The 14,148-nt window shown below is 40.4% G+C and overlaps 1 protein-coding gene across 1 annotated transcript in view; it reads left to right on the top strand.

Moving 5' to 3' along the window:
• Positions 1–14,148, top strand: part of PKHD1 (PKHD1 ciliary IPT domain containing fibrocystin/polyductin) — a 433,150-nt gene that overhangs the window by 135,519 nt on the left and 283,483 nt on the right. The window contains exon 37 of the mRNA XM_082848479.1: positions 2,888–3,044. Within this exon, the coding sequence (XP_082704605.1) occupies positions 2,888–3,044 (157 nt within the window). The remainder of the gene's footprint in view (positions 1–2,887; positions 3,045–14,148) is intronic.

Here is a 14,148-nt window from a genome sequence, read left to right as displayed (position 1 = left end):
GTCTGAGGTCTTCTGCCAGCATTCTATAGGTGTTCTGTAGGAGTTGTTCCACACGTAGATGTATTTTTGATGTATTTGTGGGAAGGAAGGTGATCTCCATGTCTTACTCTTTCGCCATCTTGAAGGTCCTGAGTATAGCAATTTTCAAAGGCTTTTTGGCCAGGCCAAGATGATAGAACACAGGGAAGGAAGCCAATGATACACACAGCTGCTTCTGAGCCGGAGAGAAAGTCTTTAAAGTTCCCTCAGAGCTAAGATGACAGGTATCAGTGCTAACCTTGAGGTTTGAAAGGTTCTCAAGTTAATTACGGGAAGACATCATGGAATGGTCCTCCTCTGACTTCCTTTTACCTGATCGTCTAGTTGTTCCACATCTTCCCATTGTGAGGGTCATGAGCCCAGGTTTTTTGTGTAGTTCTGTAGCTGGGCTTGGATCTGAACACGAGGCTCACGTCTCAGAAAAAGTCAAGCTGCTGAAGCTGCTGAATTCTTCACTCCTCCTCATGGCCCATCCACACACCCTTGCTGGCCTTCCCTGAGCTTCAGGGCCTGGTGTGAAGGGAGCCTCCCAGTTCCTTTTTTGGATCTATCTCCCTCTTCTCTAGCCCTTGCCTTGAATTGGTCCTCAAAATTTGATGCAGAAGTGCCACTGAGGAGATGATTAAAATGACAGATCCCTGGTCCCACCTACTGAGAGTTTTTTTTAAAAAATTGAAGTATAGTTGATTTACTATGTTGTATTAGTTTCAAGTGTACAGCAAAGTAATTTGGAGATATATATATTCTTTTTCAGATTCTTTTCCATTACAGGTTTTTACAAGATACTGAATATAGTTCCTTGTGCTATATAGTAGGTCCTTGTTGTTTATTTGTTTATATATATATATATATATTCTTTTTCAGATTCTTTTCCATTACAGGTTTTTACAAGATACTGAATATAGTTCCCTGTGCTATATAGTAGGTCCTTGTTGTTTATTTGTTTTATATATAGTAGTGTGTATTTGTTAATTCCAGTCTCCTAACTGATCCCTCCTCCTGAGCTTTTGGTTCCATCCTGGTGGCATTGAGAAAATCTGCACCTTAGACAGCTCTAGGCTGAGAAACCCTGTCTGAAACATCGTCTTTAAAATAAAGGGATAGGCGTTCTTTCCATCTCTGACCTTCTAGAAATCCAGGTTTTTTCACATGTCTTAGTGACTCAGGGCTGACTTACAGATAATCTGGTTCACCTTCTCTGGAGTTGTCTTCACCATCTTTTGGTCTTTTCCATCTTCTCACCACTTTATTCCACTCCAGTTTCCTCCTATTGGCCCCCCTTTTTCTTTGTGGATTCTGCAGGAGTGAATTAAAGGATTATAGGAAGGTAGAACGTCTAGTCGCATGAGGAGCCCCTTCTGTAATTTTACCTCCCCATGCCCAGCTTCAGTGTGAAATAGGTGGAGAGGTAAACTTCTCTCCCACTTTTTGAGTGTTTGGATGGTCATCCTGTGGTCACGGTTCATACAGCTCACAATGATGCTTGGATACCACACGTTCTTTTTTTCCTGTGGTGCTGGAACTGCTTATCACTGTGACTGATGCCTTTCCATCTCTTAAATTGGGATGAGTCACTGAGTTATTTCTCCTTTGTAGATGCAGAAAATGAAAAGATCCTGCTTTTCCTTATCCCCAAGTCTTGTTGGTGATCGGGTTCAGTATATAACTCAGGACTAGTGAGCTGGGGGTCAGTACACCTGGAAAATCTACTGACTTCTGGCAACACATTTGTCCATTTTCTCTCTCAGAAATACTCCAGGGCATTGTTCTCTGTGGAGGTGCAGTTATTGGTATTATAAACATGCCTCCCCTTCTTCACGATCTTCTCCCATCTGCCTCAAATATCTCACAAGAGGACTTTCTAGGCAGTTGTTTTATAGGAACTGGGGCTTCGCATTAGGTTGGAATCTGTGTGGGAAGAAGAACTGTTGGGAGAGAGGCATACCCATATCATCTGTATGACCTTGAGCTAATCACCTTGTCCAAGAGGATTTCATTACATTTATCAGAATTATAGTTCCATAGCTGCACAGGACATTTAAACCTGTTCTCTGCCTCTTGCATGAGCCAGATACTGCTTTCTGTGATTTTCACATCCTTGGTTTGAAAACCACGTGAGTTCAGTGTGACTGTAAATTAACAGGAAGCCAAAAGCTCTGAGAGGGAGACTGCGGGAGGTCAAGGGTGATTCCTCCTCTAGGCGCCTCACAGTCCCACTCCCGGCACCTCCCTCAGAGGTTCTGGGTTGTCATCGGAAGTCAGCTGGCATTTTTCCTGTGCACAAACTTTGCCAGCATGGATACACCAAACACAGACGGAAAGGCATCAGTAATATCAAAAGAGGCAGGGTGGGAGGATGGATCTGAACACGTGGAGAGAGGAATGTTCCTATAAGACAGGGACACTTGGCAGTAGAGCCAGTGACAAGTGGTACCAGTTACGTAAAGCAAAATGCCACCCATCAAGCAGAATGTGTTAATTCTCTCTATTCCTGGCTATTTATGACTTTTTGTCCAAGTCTCAGTACACGTCTGTAAAAATAAAAAATGGAATCAACCCCATCTGTTAGGTAGAAGGTGTCCTGTTCTTGGGCAAAAAGGTAAGAAAGTATTACCAGCATATTGCTGGAGAATTCCAGAGGCTGAACACAGAAGAACTTTGAGTACGACTTTGCCCCTTCCGTATTTTCCCTTTTTTGAGTTAGTTGTACAAGGGTGACTAATTTTATGGAGATGTTTAAAATTATATTTAAATTAATTTGAGTTTAAGGAGTTTCTGTTCTGATGGATCACCCAGACTATCCTGCTTGAAAACAAAACAAAACAAAATAACAAAACCTGTTTTCCAGGGCAACTTTCCCTTTCAGTTCTGCTGGAGGTGGTCCAGGGCTCACAGCTGGTTTCCCGAGCGACTGCCACAAGAGGGCGACAACGTCACGGTAGAGAAAGGCCAGCTGCTCCTGTTGGACACCAACACCAGCATCCTCAACTTCCTGCACGTGAAAGGTTTGCGGAGTTTGGAGATGGGGGTGGCATTATTATATATGATTTTATTATTTTAGGGGCAGAAGAAAGGGGAAATTTTTGGATAAGTTCCAGCCCTTGGTTGACAATTTATTCTTGGACCAAATTGAGATTTCCCTATGAAAGGAAGAAGTGGCCAGAAGGTTCAAAATGAAAGCCCTTTCTTTTGACTCTTAAAAGCACAGAGCTTGATTATTTTAATTTTTCAAATGCAGAGGGTGATCAGTGTTCTCCAAGAATATGCTTCTTTATTCAAGTCCTTTGTATTCATGCTTGTCCCTAGTAGCACTCACATATAGCAGAAGGCTCTGAAATCAGTTAATGCTGCTGCCTTTGAAATTCTCTGCCAAGAAAGCAATGCCTTCCTGCTTTTACCCTGTTGTGGTTTTGACTTCCTTGTCCCGTGGAAAGTCATATAAATAGGCTTCCTTATTGTAAAACCGGCCACATAGCTCTAGGGTCTGGGAATTGGGGAGAGACTGAGAATTCAAAATTTAACTCCCCCCTCATTACCAAGTGACTAAGTCAGTTGTTTCTACCTCCTCATGAGTTTGTTTCCTTATCTGTTAAATGAGAATAAAAATCATTGCCTCCTTCAGTGGCAGATAATAACGAATGGTTATCAAAGGGACTCTTGTTCACTGGCAAGTGTGATTAGTTACGGAGATCTATAAAACTGCACTAAAACACAATTCTGTACTATAAATATATTTAACATTTACAGGAGCATTTGTTCTTGTTAAAGTAAGCTTGTGGCTATATGAGGGAGAATAAAATATTTTGCAGAGGATAAACTGATGGAGTGTTACTACCCGTCTCTTACAGGTGGACTTATTAGGAATTTTACATTCTTTATTCTGCAAGCTTATTTTTTTTCCCTCTGGTAGCAAGGAGAAGATTTCAGGCAAATCAATTAATTAGTACCCTTTAGGAAAAAGGCCTGTGAGCTTGAGCTCCTGACCTGTCTTTTTGGTGGTGGTTGTGTGTGTGTGTAGCCAGTGGCTATGGGGAGTACTGACTTATTGACAGCTAGCAGCTACCTAAGGACTGGCAATGACAAAAGAAAATTACAGACTTCAAGTCTCAGCTCAGAGAAAAGATGCTCTTTACAGGCCTTTAGCCAGGATTCTCGCCACAGGAGTCAAATCCTGTTGGAGGATGGGATGCCCTTCAGGAGCTCAAGGGTCTTTGCCTGATATTGATATAATTTGGGAGAAGTTTTGCAGCTAAAAGTCCTCAAACTCAGCCCATCTGAGTCTCTGGATATCCTAGTAGTTCCAGGTAAATGTTCTAGCAAGGAATGGTGTTTGTTGATAGGGCCAGAGACTGAAGATGGAGAAGAGGCATCAGAGAAGAGAGGGCAAGGGAAAGGCAGAGGTATGTGGATACCTGTCCCTGTCTTCCACTCTTGGAGATTTCAAGATCCTAGTAACCTAGATACTTGCCCCAAACTGTCACCTTTCAGTGGTGGTTATTCCTAAATGTTCCTGTTCAGGCAATACTTCACTCTCATTATTTAGAATAAGTGACTAGGTTTAGAAGGGCTAACCCTCATCCCATGGAGAGGGAAAGTCTGTTATGTGAAGCATCCCCCCCATTGGTAGGATCGTGAGGATAAGTGGTGGACACCCGTTTCTGTACAAACAGGAGTTGTTGGTAGGGAGCAGGGTTGCCTAGAGTGAAAGTAAGATTTTAATCACAGAGATAATGGGTCATAGGTTCTAGAAAGCATGAGAACTGGGAAAAGACACAGATGAAATTTGGTTCAACAGATGACTTGTGAATGCTTATTAAGTGGCCCAGGAGCTCTGTGTGAGACACAAGAAGTGAGGAATAATGCTTAACATGAATAATGTGCATTACTACTAAAGAAAAAGTAATTAGGGAGCAAATATAAAAGAGTAAAATGTCTAGTTCTAAAACACGTGATGTAGGAGGTAAGGCAGAATGTAGACAGAAGTAATCCGAGTGTCCAGGATGTAAGATTAGAGTTGGATAGTGGAGAGGAGGTGAAGAGCATGTACTTTGTACCTGAGACAAGTTTTGATCGTGTAGACATCAATATACACACAGATTCAATGTGGGAGGAATTTCCCCATCTCACTTAATAGCCAGTGGCTCAGGCCAAAAATCTTGGTGGCACCCTAGATATCTTTCTTCTTATATTCCATGACCAATCCATCAGTGAATCTTCCTGGCTGAATCTTCAACATGTGTCCCATTAGTACCAACCTAGTCCTATTCAACCTAACTTTTGGCTGGGACCATTTCAAACAACTTCTTAACTGGTTCCCATATTTCTGATTTTTTTGTCTTCTTTAGTAGCAGAACCCCAGTTTTGTTTTGTTTTGTTTTGTTTTTTGTGGTACGTGAGCCTCTCACTGTTGTGGCCTCTCCCGTTGCGGAGCACAGGCTCCGGACGCGCAGGCCCAGCGGCCATGGCTCACGGGCCCAGCCGCTCTGCGGCATGTGGGATCTTCCCGGACTGGGGCACGAACCCGTGTCCCCTGCATCGGCAGGCGGACTCTCAACCACTGTGCCACCAGGGAAGCCCAAGAACCCCAGTTTTTATTTGGGGCAGCAGTGTATCCAGCTAAAATGCTATATTTCCTCATCTCCTTCGTAGGTAGACATAGCCTGTGGCTAAGAGCTGGCCAGTGATATGTAAGGGGAAGAGTGGTGCAGGACATCTAGGACATTTCTTAAAGTAGAGCTGGCTTAGTAGGAGGCATGCCCTATTTGTCCCTCTTTCTTTCTCCTCCCTGCTTCCTGGAATGTAAATGTGATAGCTGCATTTTCAACTGCCATCTTGGACCATGAGTTGACTTGCTAATAATGGGAAAATAGGGAATTCCCTGGAGGTGCAGTGGTTAAGAATCTATGATTCCACTGCAAGGGCACGGGAACTAAGAGCCCACATGCCCCTTGGTGTGGCCAAAAAACAGAATGAGGAAACAGAAGAATGGAAGAAACCCGGGACTCTCCGAGTTGTCATACTAGCATGGCACCTGGGACTGCCCACCTCTGAAGTACTTTTTGTGATAGAAAAATATGCCTTCACGTGTTTAAGTCATTGGTATTTGACTTTTGTGCTATATGCTAAAATAAGCCCCAATAGTTTATTGTCCACGCCCTTTAAAATATGTCAGATCTTATTACTTCTTTCCTCAACCACCCCTACCCCAATGGCTTCTCATCTCACTAGGAATAAGGTTCACACCATTATTAAACTTCTGATCCCTTCATTGACCTTGCCTTCCTCATTCACTCTGCTCCAGCTCTTCTGTGAATATACCAGTGACACACCTGCCTCACGGCCTTTGCACATAATGCCCTTTGCCTGGAATATTCTTCCTCCAGATATTCATGTGTCTAGCTCACTTATTTCATTCTCTCTTTGAGAAAATGTCAACTTATTAGAGAGGACTTGCCATCTTTTCTAAAATTATAGCAATCCTATTACTCCATTTATTTTGCTTTACTTTTCTTCATATCATTTATCACTACATGAGATACTATAATTTACTTGTTTATTTACAGTTCATTTCCTCTGCTAGGATAAGCTCAAAAAGGCAAAGAACTTCCATCAGTTATTTACTGCTGTCTCTTCAGTGTCTAGGACCATGCCTGACTCATGATGTGGGCTCAGAGTACATGTGTTGATTTTTGAATGGGTGGACAAGTAAAATGGTGCAGAATTCAGATCCCAGATGAAATTTAAGAAGTATAATTTTGAAGTTCTTCCTCTCTTAAATATCACTTTTCTCAACTAATTTGCTTTTACTGTCCTTAGTTGTGCTCACTGATATCTATCTATATACGTATGTACACACATAAATACATAAATTTACATATATTCACATACATACACATGTATACACATCTACACATCTACATAAAAAGTATATCTTTATGAGTTAGAAATATAAAATCCATTGCTAAGTTATTTTTTGATTGTTTGTTTCTAAAAGACATATGAAGAAGGCTTTCACTGGGGAAGAACCCCAGCTCTCAACTATCTGGTTGATATGGTGTAGCTCTCAACCCCTAATGTCTTCTCTTGGTCTATAATAGGTGTGAAAATACTTGAAGGACAATAAAAATCTATTCAAGTATAAGATTGAATTGTTATCATCATCATCAATGATAGCAATTCACTCTCTGAGTATCTGTTACTGTCTGTCTTTTTCATACCCATTCATGGTATCAGAAAAATAGCTGTGTGAAATTTTCTTTATTTTTTGATACCATCTATGGGATGAAACAAGTCATGAAAAATTTCAAGCCAAAAAATAATTTATTCAAAAAATTTTAACGGGGCTTCCCTGGTGGCGCAGTAGTTGAGAGTCCGCCTGCGGGGGACGCAGGTTCGTGCCCCGGTCCGGGAGGATCCCGCATGCCGTGGAGCGGCTGGGCCCGTGAGCCATGGCCACTGGGCCTACGCGTCCGGAGCCTGTGCTCTGCAACGGGAGAGGGCACAGTGGCGAGAGGCCTGTGTACCGCAAAAAAAAAAAAAAAAAAAAAAAAAAAGATTTTAACGAACAACATATAAAGTATTATAGTGGAAGTACTTTCTCAGCCATTTCCACAGTATTATGAAGAAAACATTCCACATGAAGTATGTACACACTTTGAAAGGATTAGTGCTAAATAGAAGTGAAACTAGATCACCTAGGAACTACATTTGGAACTACTTTATGAAGATATTGCATCCTCCATATTTTTTCCATTCATGGAAACCAGAATCCCAATATATACAGGGACCAGGCTCCTCCATCAGGAAAACCAACAGTTCTACATATGGCCCTTGAGAGTTCTGAACTCTCTGTGCCTTCCTTATGTTTATAAAATAGAACACACTTTTTTTTCTTACAAGTAAAACTTATAGTAGAAAGGAGGATTATAAATTTCTCTGAGGCAATTGAGAAATGGCACCCAAAGACTAAGTTTTCACCATTATTTATGCTGCTGTATGTACTGATTCCTGAACTTTCTGGAAAAAATGGCACATTATTTTGTGACACTGATAAGAGCTTCAGCTATATCTCTTATGATTTCATCTTAATTAGCAAAAGGCCTAGAACTTTTGTCTACTTACCATTTCGATTTCTTTCCTCCATTCCTTCTTCTCTCCTTTTTTTTTTTTAATTATTTTTTAGGAGGTACTGTTAAACACAAAAGAGAATTAACCCCATCAGTTAATACTAATGAGCTGGGATGGAAATAGGCATATTGCCTTGATTTAGTTAATTATATTTTTCATTCTTTTATGTTAAGATGCCCAACGGCCATAGGCATCGCTGAATTTATTATTTTATTCCAGGTAATTATGATGAGCCATAATAACAGAGATGGAACGTTACCCTCTTGTGTACACTGTTATGGATTCTGGGCAAGGATCTTGGGCTTGTGGTCTGTAGCTGGGGAAGCATCCATATTTTCTGAATGAAGCAGTGACTCTCTGTCCTGGTGGTCAAGCAGCTTGATGTGAAGTGGTCTAGAGCTGATGACTAATAGGGTCAATTAGGGGAGGATGAACTCTAGAAACCCCTCTTCCCTTGGCATTGGGCTTTCAAGAGGAAGACATTTTGTCTTATTACTTTCAAGAGGAAGACATTTTGTCTTATTACTCACGGTGCCTTCATTTTACAAGGCTTGAGCAGAAACTTGTGCTGTTTAATAGTGCACTGGCTTCCTTTCATGTGATTTTCTATTTCTTGGTCTACTGGTGTATACCAAAGCAGTTAAATGCTTGGCAGGCTTTTGAGCCAGAAAGAACTGAGTCTGAATCTGGGCTCTGCTTCTTACTGGCTTTGTGACCTTGGGCAAGTTGCACAGCCTTTGTAAGCCTCAAGTTTCTCCTCTTTAGAGTAAGGCCTGTTTTAGTAATAGCAGCAGGGACAGCAATTGCTAACGTTTACTGTTTGCTATTGTGTAGCCATACTGCAATGTATCACCCAATGCTTATGGATGTTCTGGGTACTAAATGAAAGAATGTTTCTAAAGCCCTTAGTACAGGGTCTGGCCCAGCACAAGCATTCAGTTCATGTTAGTTGTTGTTTCTTTTGGATTGAAGGGAATAACAGAAGAGATGGCTGCATGTCAGGCCTAAGTTGCAATTTTATTTACAGCTAGTGGCTGTTTCTATATACAAAGCAAACTGGATTACTCAAAGAATTAGCTGGGCAATAAAGACCTCAGATGGCTTCTGCCTCTGTTATCTTCAGAATGCATATTGAAGTGTTTTTCTACAGCAAGAGAGGGAAGGATACAGAGGTGGAAGTAGCAGAGTTATCCATGAGGTTGCCTTCATTCTCCTTGGTATTTTGACTCTGTGGAAGTGTGTTTTTCTGCTGCAGTTGGGAATGTGGTCTCGTTTTCTTCAAACTCTTTCTTTTATTTCACAGTTCTGAGGACACTCAGATCTTTTTAGTCTATCATACTGGTGATTTCTATAGTCTAGCAATGCATATTCTTGGTTTATTGAGATGAGCCATCTTTTCTTGACCAACTACTGGGTTCATTGTAGAGTTTCTTTTTTAAAAATTAAAAAAAATTTTATAGTGGTATAAATGACATATTATATAAATTTCAGGTGTACAACATACTGTTTTGGTATTTGTATATATTGCAAAATAATCACCACAATAGTCACCATAGATAGGTACAAAATATTTTTTCTTTGTGTTGGGAACTTGCAAGATCCACTCTCTTAGCTACTTTCAAATATACAATACAGTATTATTAGCTGTAGTCACCATGCTGTACATCACATCTCCAGGACATGTTCATTTTATAACTAGAAGTATGTACCTTTTGACTCCCTACACCCATTTCGCCTACCCCTCATCCACCCATGTCAGTCAACCACCAATCTGGTCTCAATATCTGTGAGCTAGATTTGTCTGTTTTTTATTTGTTTCTTTGTTTTGTTCTTTTCTTTATCTTCCACATATAAGTGAGATCAAATGGCATTTATCTTTTTCTGACTTATTTCACTTAGCCTATGCCCTCAAGTTTCATCCCTGTTGTTGCAATGGAAAGATTTCATTCTATTTTATCACTAAACAATATTCCAGTGTGTGTGTGTGTACACATACACACGTATATATACACCACATTTTAATTATCCATTCATTAGGTTGTTTCCATGCCTTGGCTATTGTAAGTAATACTACAATGAACATAGGGGTGCATATATCTTTTTGAAGTAGTGTTTTTGTTTTCTTCAGATAAATACCCAGAAATGGAATTGCTGGATCATATGGTAGTTCTATTTTTAGTTTTTTGAGGAACTTCTATACTCTTTTCCACAGTGGCTGCACCAACTTAGATTCCCACCAACAGTGTAGGAGAGTTCCCGTTTTTCCCACATCCTCGCCAGCTCTTGTTATTTGTTGTCTTTTTGATAATAGCCTCTCTAACAGGTGTGATGTGATATCTCATTGTGGTTTTGATTCACATTTCCCTGATTATTAGTGATGCTGAATATTTTTTCATGTGCCTGTCGGCCATCTGTGTGTCTCCTACAGTTTCTTCATCTTAGTCAAGGGTTTGAGGATTTCGGAGTGAGATATTAAGTGCTGTATCACAGCCTTTTTATCCCAGGGTTTGTACACTTGGTTCCTTCTAATTAGAACCAAACCGACCTCAGTTTCAGTAGGTGCATGCTTCAGATAATGCTTTACAATGCAGTGATCTGGGAATGCTATGAAACAGGGCTTCCTGGGACATCCTGTGTGGTCTCTCTGTGCATCAGGACCCTGGGAGTTGCGGGGCAGGTTACCCCATGTCTGCAGTTTTAAGACTTCACTGAGAGCAGCTTGGATTTAAAGGAAATCCATCTGAAGACATTGGATACAAATGCAGTACCCTGTTAATATTTTTTTTTCTTCCTCTCCTAACTATAGAATGTCTTGATCAACATGGGAGGGTTTTGTGAACTGACAAAATTTGTTTCAAATGGGTAAGTTTAAAACAACTTATGTGCAAGTTGGCTGCAAAAGGAGATTGAGTGAATTGACTCTTCTTCCCGCTGAAAGCTACCCTTCAAGGCAGGAAATGGGATGATTATGTACAGACAAGGTGACAAGGTTGTCTGATTGGGGCTGGGTCAGCAAACAGGGGGCCTGAGTTCAAATATGAGGCACCCATGGACTTTCCTGTGGCTTTGGGTAAGGATCTGGCCTCAAATCAGTGCACAAAATGGAAATGGTGGTGACTTCCTCCCTTTACAGGAGGAGAGTGGCTTGTATAAATGTCTACCAGCTGTTAATGTTGTTCATCTGTAGCCCTGAGAGGGAAGCGTGGTAAAGGAATTGGTAAACTTCCTTCCCATAGTTTCAAGCATGGTGCTGAGAAGGGCCTGGGCTGTGCAGTGATCTTAAGTGGAAGCCAGATGGAGAAGTCAGCACCAGAAAACATTTACCTGAGTTTTGTGAAATCCACCCTTAACTCCCTTAATTTTGTGCATCTCTAGGTGTCAGTCTTTTCTTGGTGACAAATTGGTGTTACTTATTTTATGAGTGGGGACCTTGCTTATATCCACAGCTAAGTAGATCATTGATAGAATTTTTCATAGGCTAAGAACTTTAATATCATTCATATACAAATCATATAACTTTTATATGAATTGCTTTTATGTTAATTCTTTACAAATTTAATATTAGGGTGTGTTTTTTCTGCCCTTTACCTTTTGGCAATGTGCAATCTAGGCAAGTAAGCTGAAGAAAGCAGGAGCCAGGTCTGTTTTTGCTCACCTTTGTATTGCCAGGATCATTATATTTCCAGGCACATAGTAGGTACTCAAATAATTGTTGAATGACTGAATTTCTGACCGGAAGAGGCAGATTAATGTTGGTTGTGAATTTCTCTGTAATCAGAGTCCTTCCTGGTATCCTCAAATGTTAGTGGATTAGTCCAGACAGTGACCAATTTCATTTACTATTTGTGTATCAGGAGATCAGAGACAAAGGCTTTTTAATGTGGGGGGACACTTGGCTCTGAAACCCCTTATTTTTCCCAGTCAGACAATGACTTACAATATTTACCTCCAGAGAACAGTCCCAGACATACTTGATTAGCCTTAAATGAAAGATAAGCCACTGCTATGAGAAAGGACTTGCTTTCAGTAGATGGGCAGACAGACAGATAGATAGATATTAAACAATTTACAGTTTACGTCTTGACAACTTGGATGTTGTAACATGAAAAATGCTATTGAAAGGGACCAGTCCTTTCCTACTGCAGAAGCTACAATATTTTCAGTAACAAAAGATAAATATTTCAAACATCCTTCCTTAAAACCCTTCTGGGACTTTCCGTTAGCCTTTAACATCAAGTCTAAACACCATGATATGGCTTACAATGTCCTTCAGGACTTGGTCTCTCCTTACCTCTCTACCTCATTTGTTGATTAATGATTCTCACATCCTGTTTATCCAGACTGGGAGTGAAGTTAGAAATCTGGGATGCTTATGTATCTGGGATTCTTGTGCAGACTGAAATATACTGAAGACAGCTTTTCATTATTATCATTTCCCATGTACTGTAATATTCCTGGGGGTCAAGTAAAGGTAGGATGTACGCTCATTTTTTAAATAAGTACTATGAACGACTATTATTGTTCATTTCTAAAATTATTATGTTGTAGCTGAATCATGGTTACAATACTCAGAGAATAATTATATTTGGAACCTTTTAAATAACAGATTGCTCAGAGAAACGTATCAGGTTGCAGGGCTGGTAAAAAAATGTGATTGGATCAATGCTAATTGACCTTTGATACAGAGAAAGAAGGAGATTATTTGAATCAGTGGGTAACTTGGTAGTTCCGGAGATTTTTACCTGCCTGGAGAAGACAGTTTCTTCCCCCTTGTTTTCTCCTTTCTTTCTGAGGCCTTAAGTGACTTTCTAAGAATCCATGGAACAGCTGAGGGGCTTCAGAACTTAAGTATCACAAACTTTGTTGGTGATAAAAGGAAGTTTTGATTTTCTCGAGGTAGAAAGGAAATCAAGGTTTAGTTAAGTAGTAATTGACAACAGTAGCTATAATAAAAGGCATTTATTTACATCTCAGTGTTTTGAATTCCTTTAAGTGTTTCTCTTCCACAAATATGTTTATACTTTGTAATTAGCATAGAGTTAATTCACTGATAAGGTTAACTTCATGAGTTTTATGTTTAGAAAAAGTAAAAGGCTGAGTCATCACCATTATCTTCTTTCTTGGTTATCTGTAAAGTTGGCCAGTTCACTAAAACCAGGGTATTTCTATTCACCTGGAGCAATTAAACTTCACTGTGACTGTCTGAAAGTGTATTTTTAACATTTTTATTATGGCACCTAGCAGAAGGGCTTGGAAATAACAGCAAATGTTAGTTGAATGACAAAGTGAATTAATCTGCAATTCCACCTGTGTATTTTTCAACCTGTTTTAGACTATGGACTATGGACATCTAGAACAAGCTTCATTTACCTAGAGCAGTGGTTCTCAAAGTGTGCTCCCTAATCAGTAGCAAGAGCATCGTCTGGGAGCTTGCTAGAAATGCACATTTTTGGGCCCCATAGCAAATGTACTATGAGGGGGCAAGGTCCACCAATCTGTGTTTTAAGACCTCTGGGTGATTCTGATGGACTCAAGTTTGAGAACTACTGGCCTAAAACAATAGAGGGAACCATATAGGATTGTCAGGACTGGAAACTAATTAAGCTGGCCCAGCTACTCTCTCTTTTTTTTTAAACATCTTTATTGGAGTATAATAGCTTTACAATGGTGTGTTAGTTTCTGCTTTATAACAAAGTGAATCAGTTATACATATACATATGTTCCCATATCTCTTCCCTCTTGCGTCTCCCTCCCTCCCACTCTCCCTGTCGCACCCCTCTAGGTGGTCACAAAGCACTGAGCTGATCTCCCTGTGCTATGTGGCTGCTTCCCACTAGCTATCTATTTTACGTTTGGTAATGTATATATGTCCATGCCACTCTCTCACTTTGTCACAACTTACCCTTCCCCCTCCCCATATCCTCAAGTCCACTCTCTAGTAGGTCTGTGTCTTTATTCCCAACTTACCCCTAGGTTCTTCAT

This window comes from Leucopleurus acutus (genome assembly GCF_964270905.1).
Source record: "Leucopleurus acutus genome assembly, chromosome: 10".
NCBI lineage: Eukaryota > Metazoa > Chordata > Mammalia > Artiodactyla > Delphinidae > Leucopleurus > Leucopleurus acutus.
Note: the sequence above shows the minus strand (reverse complement) of the source record. Positions and strands in the feature narration are given on the sequence as shown.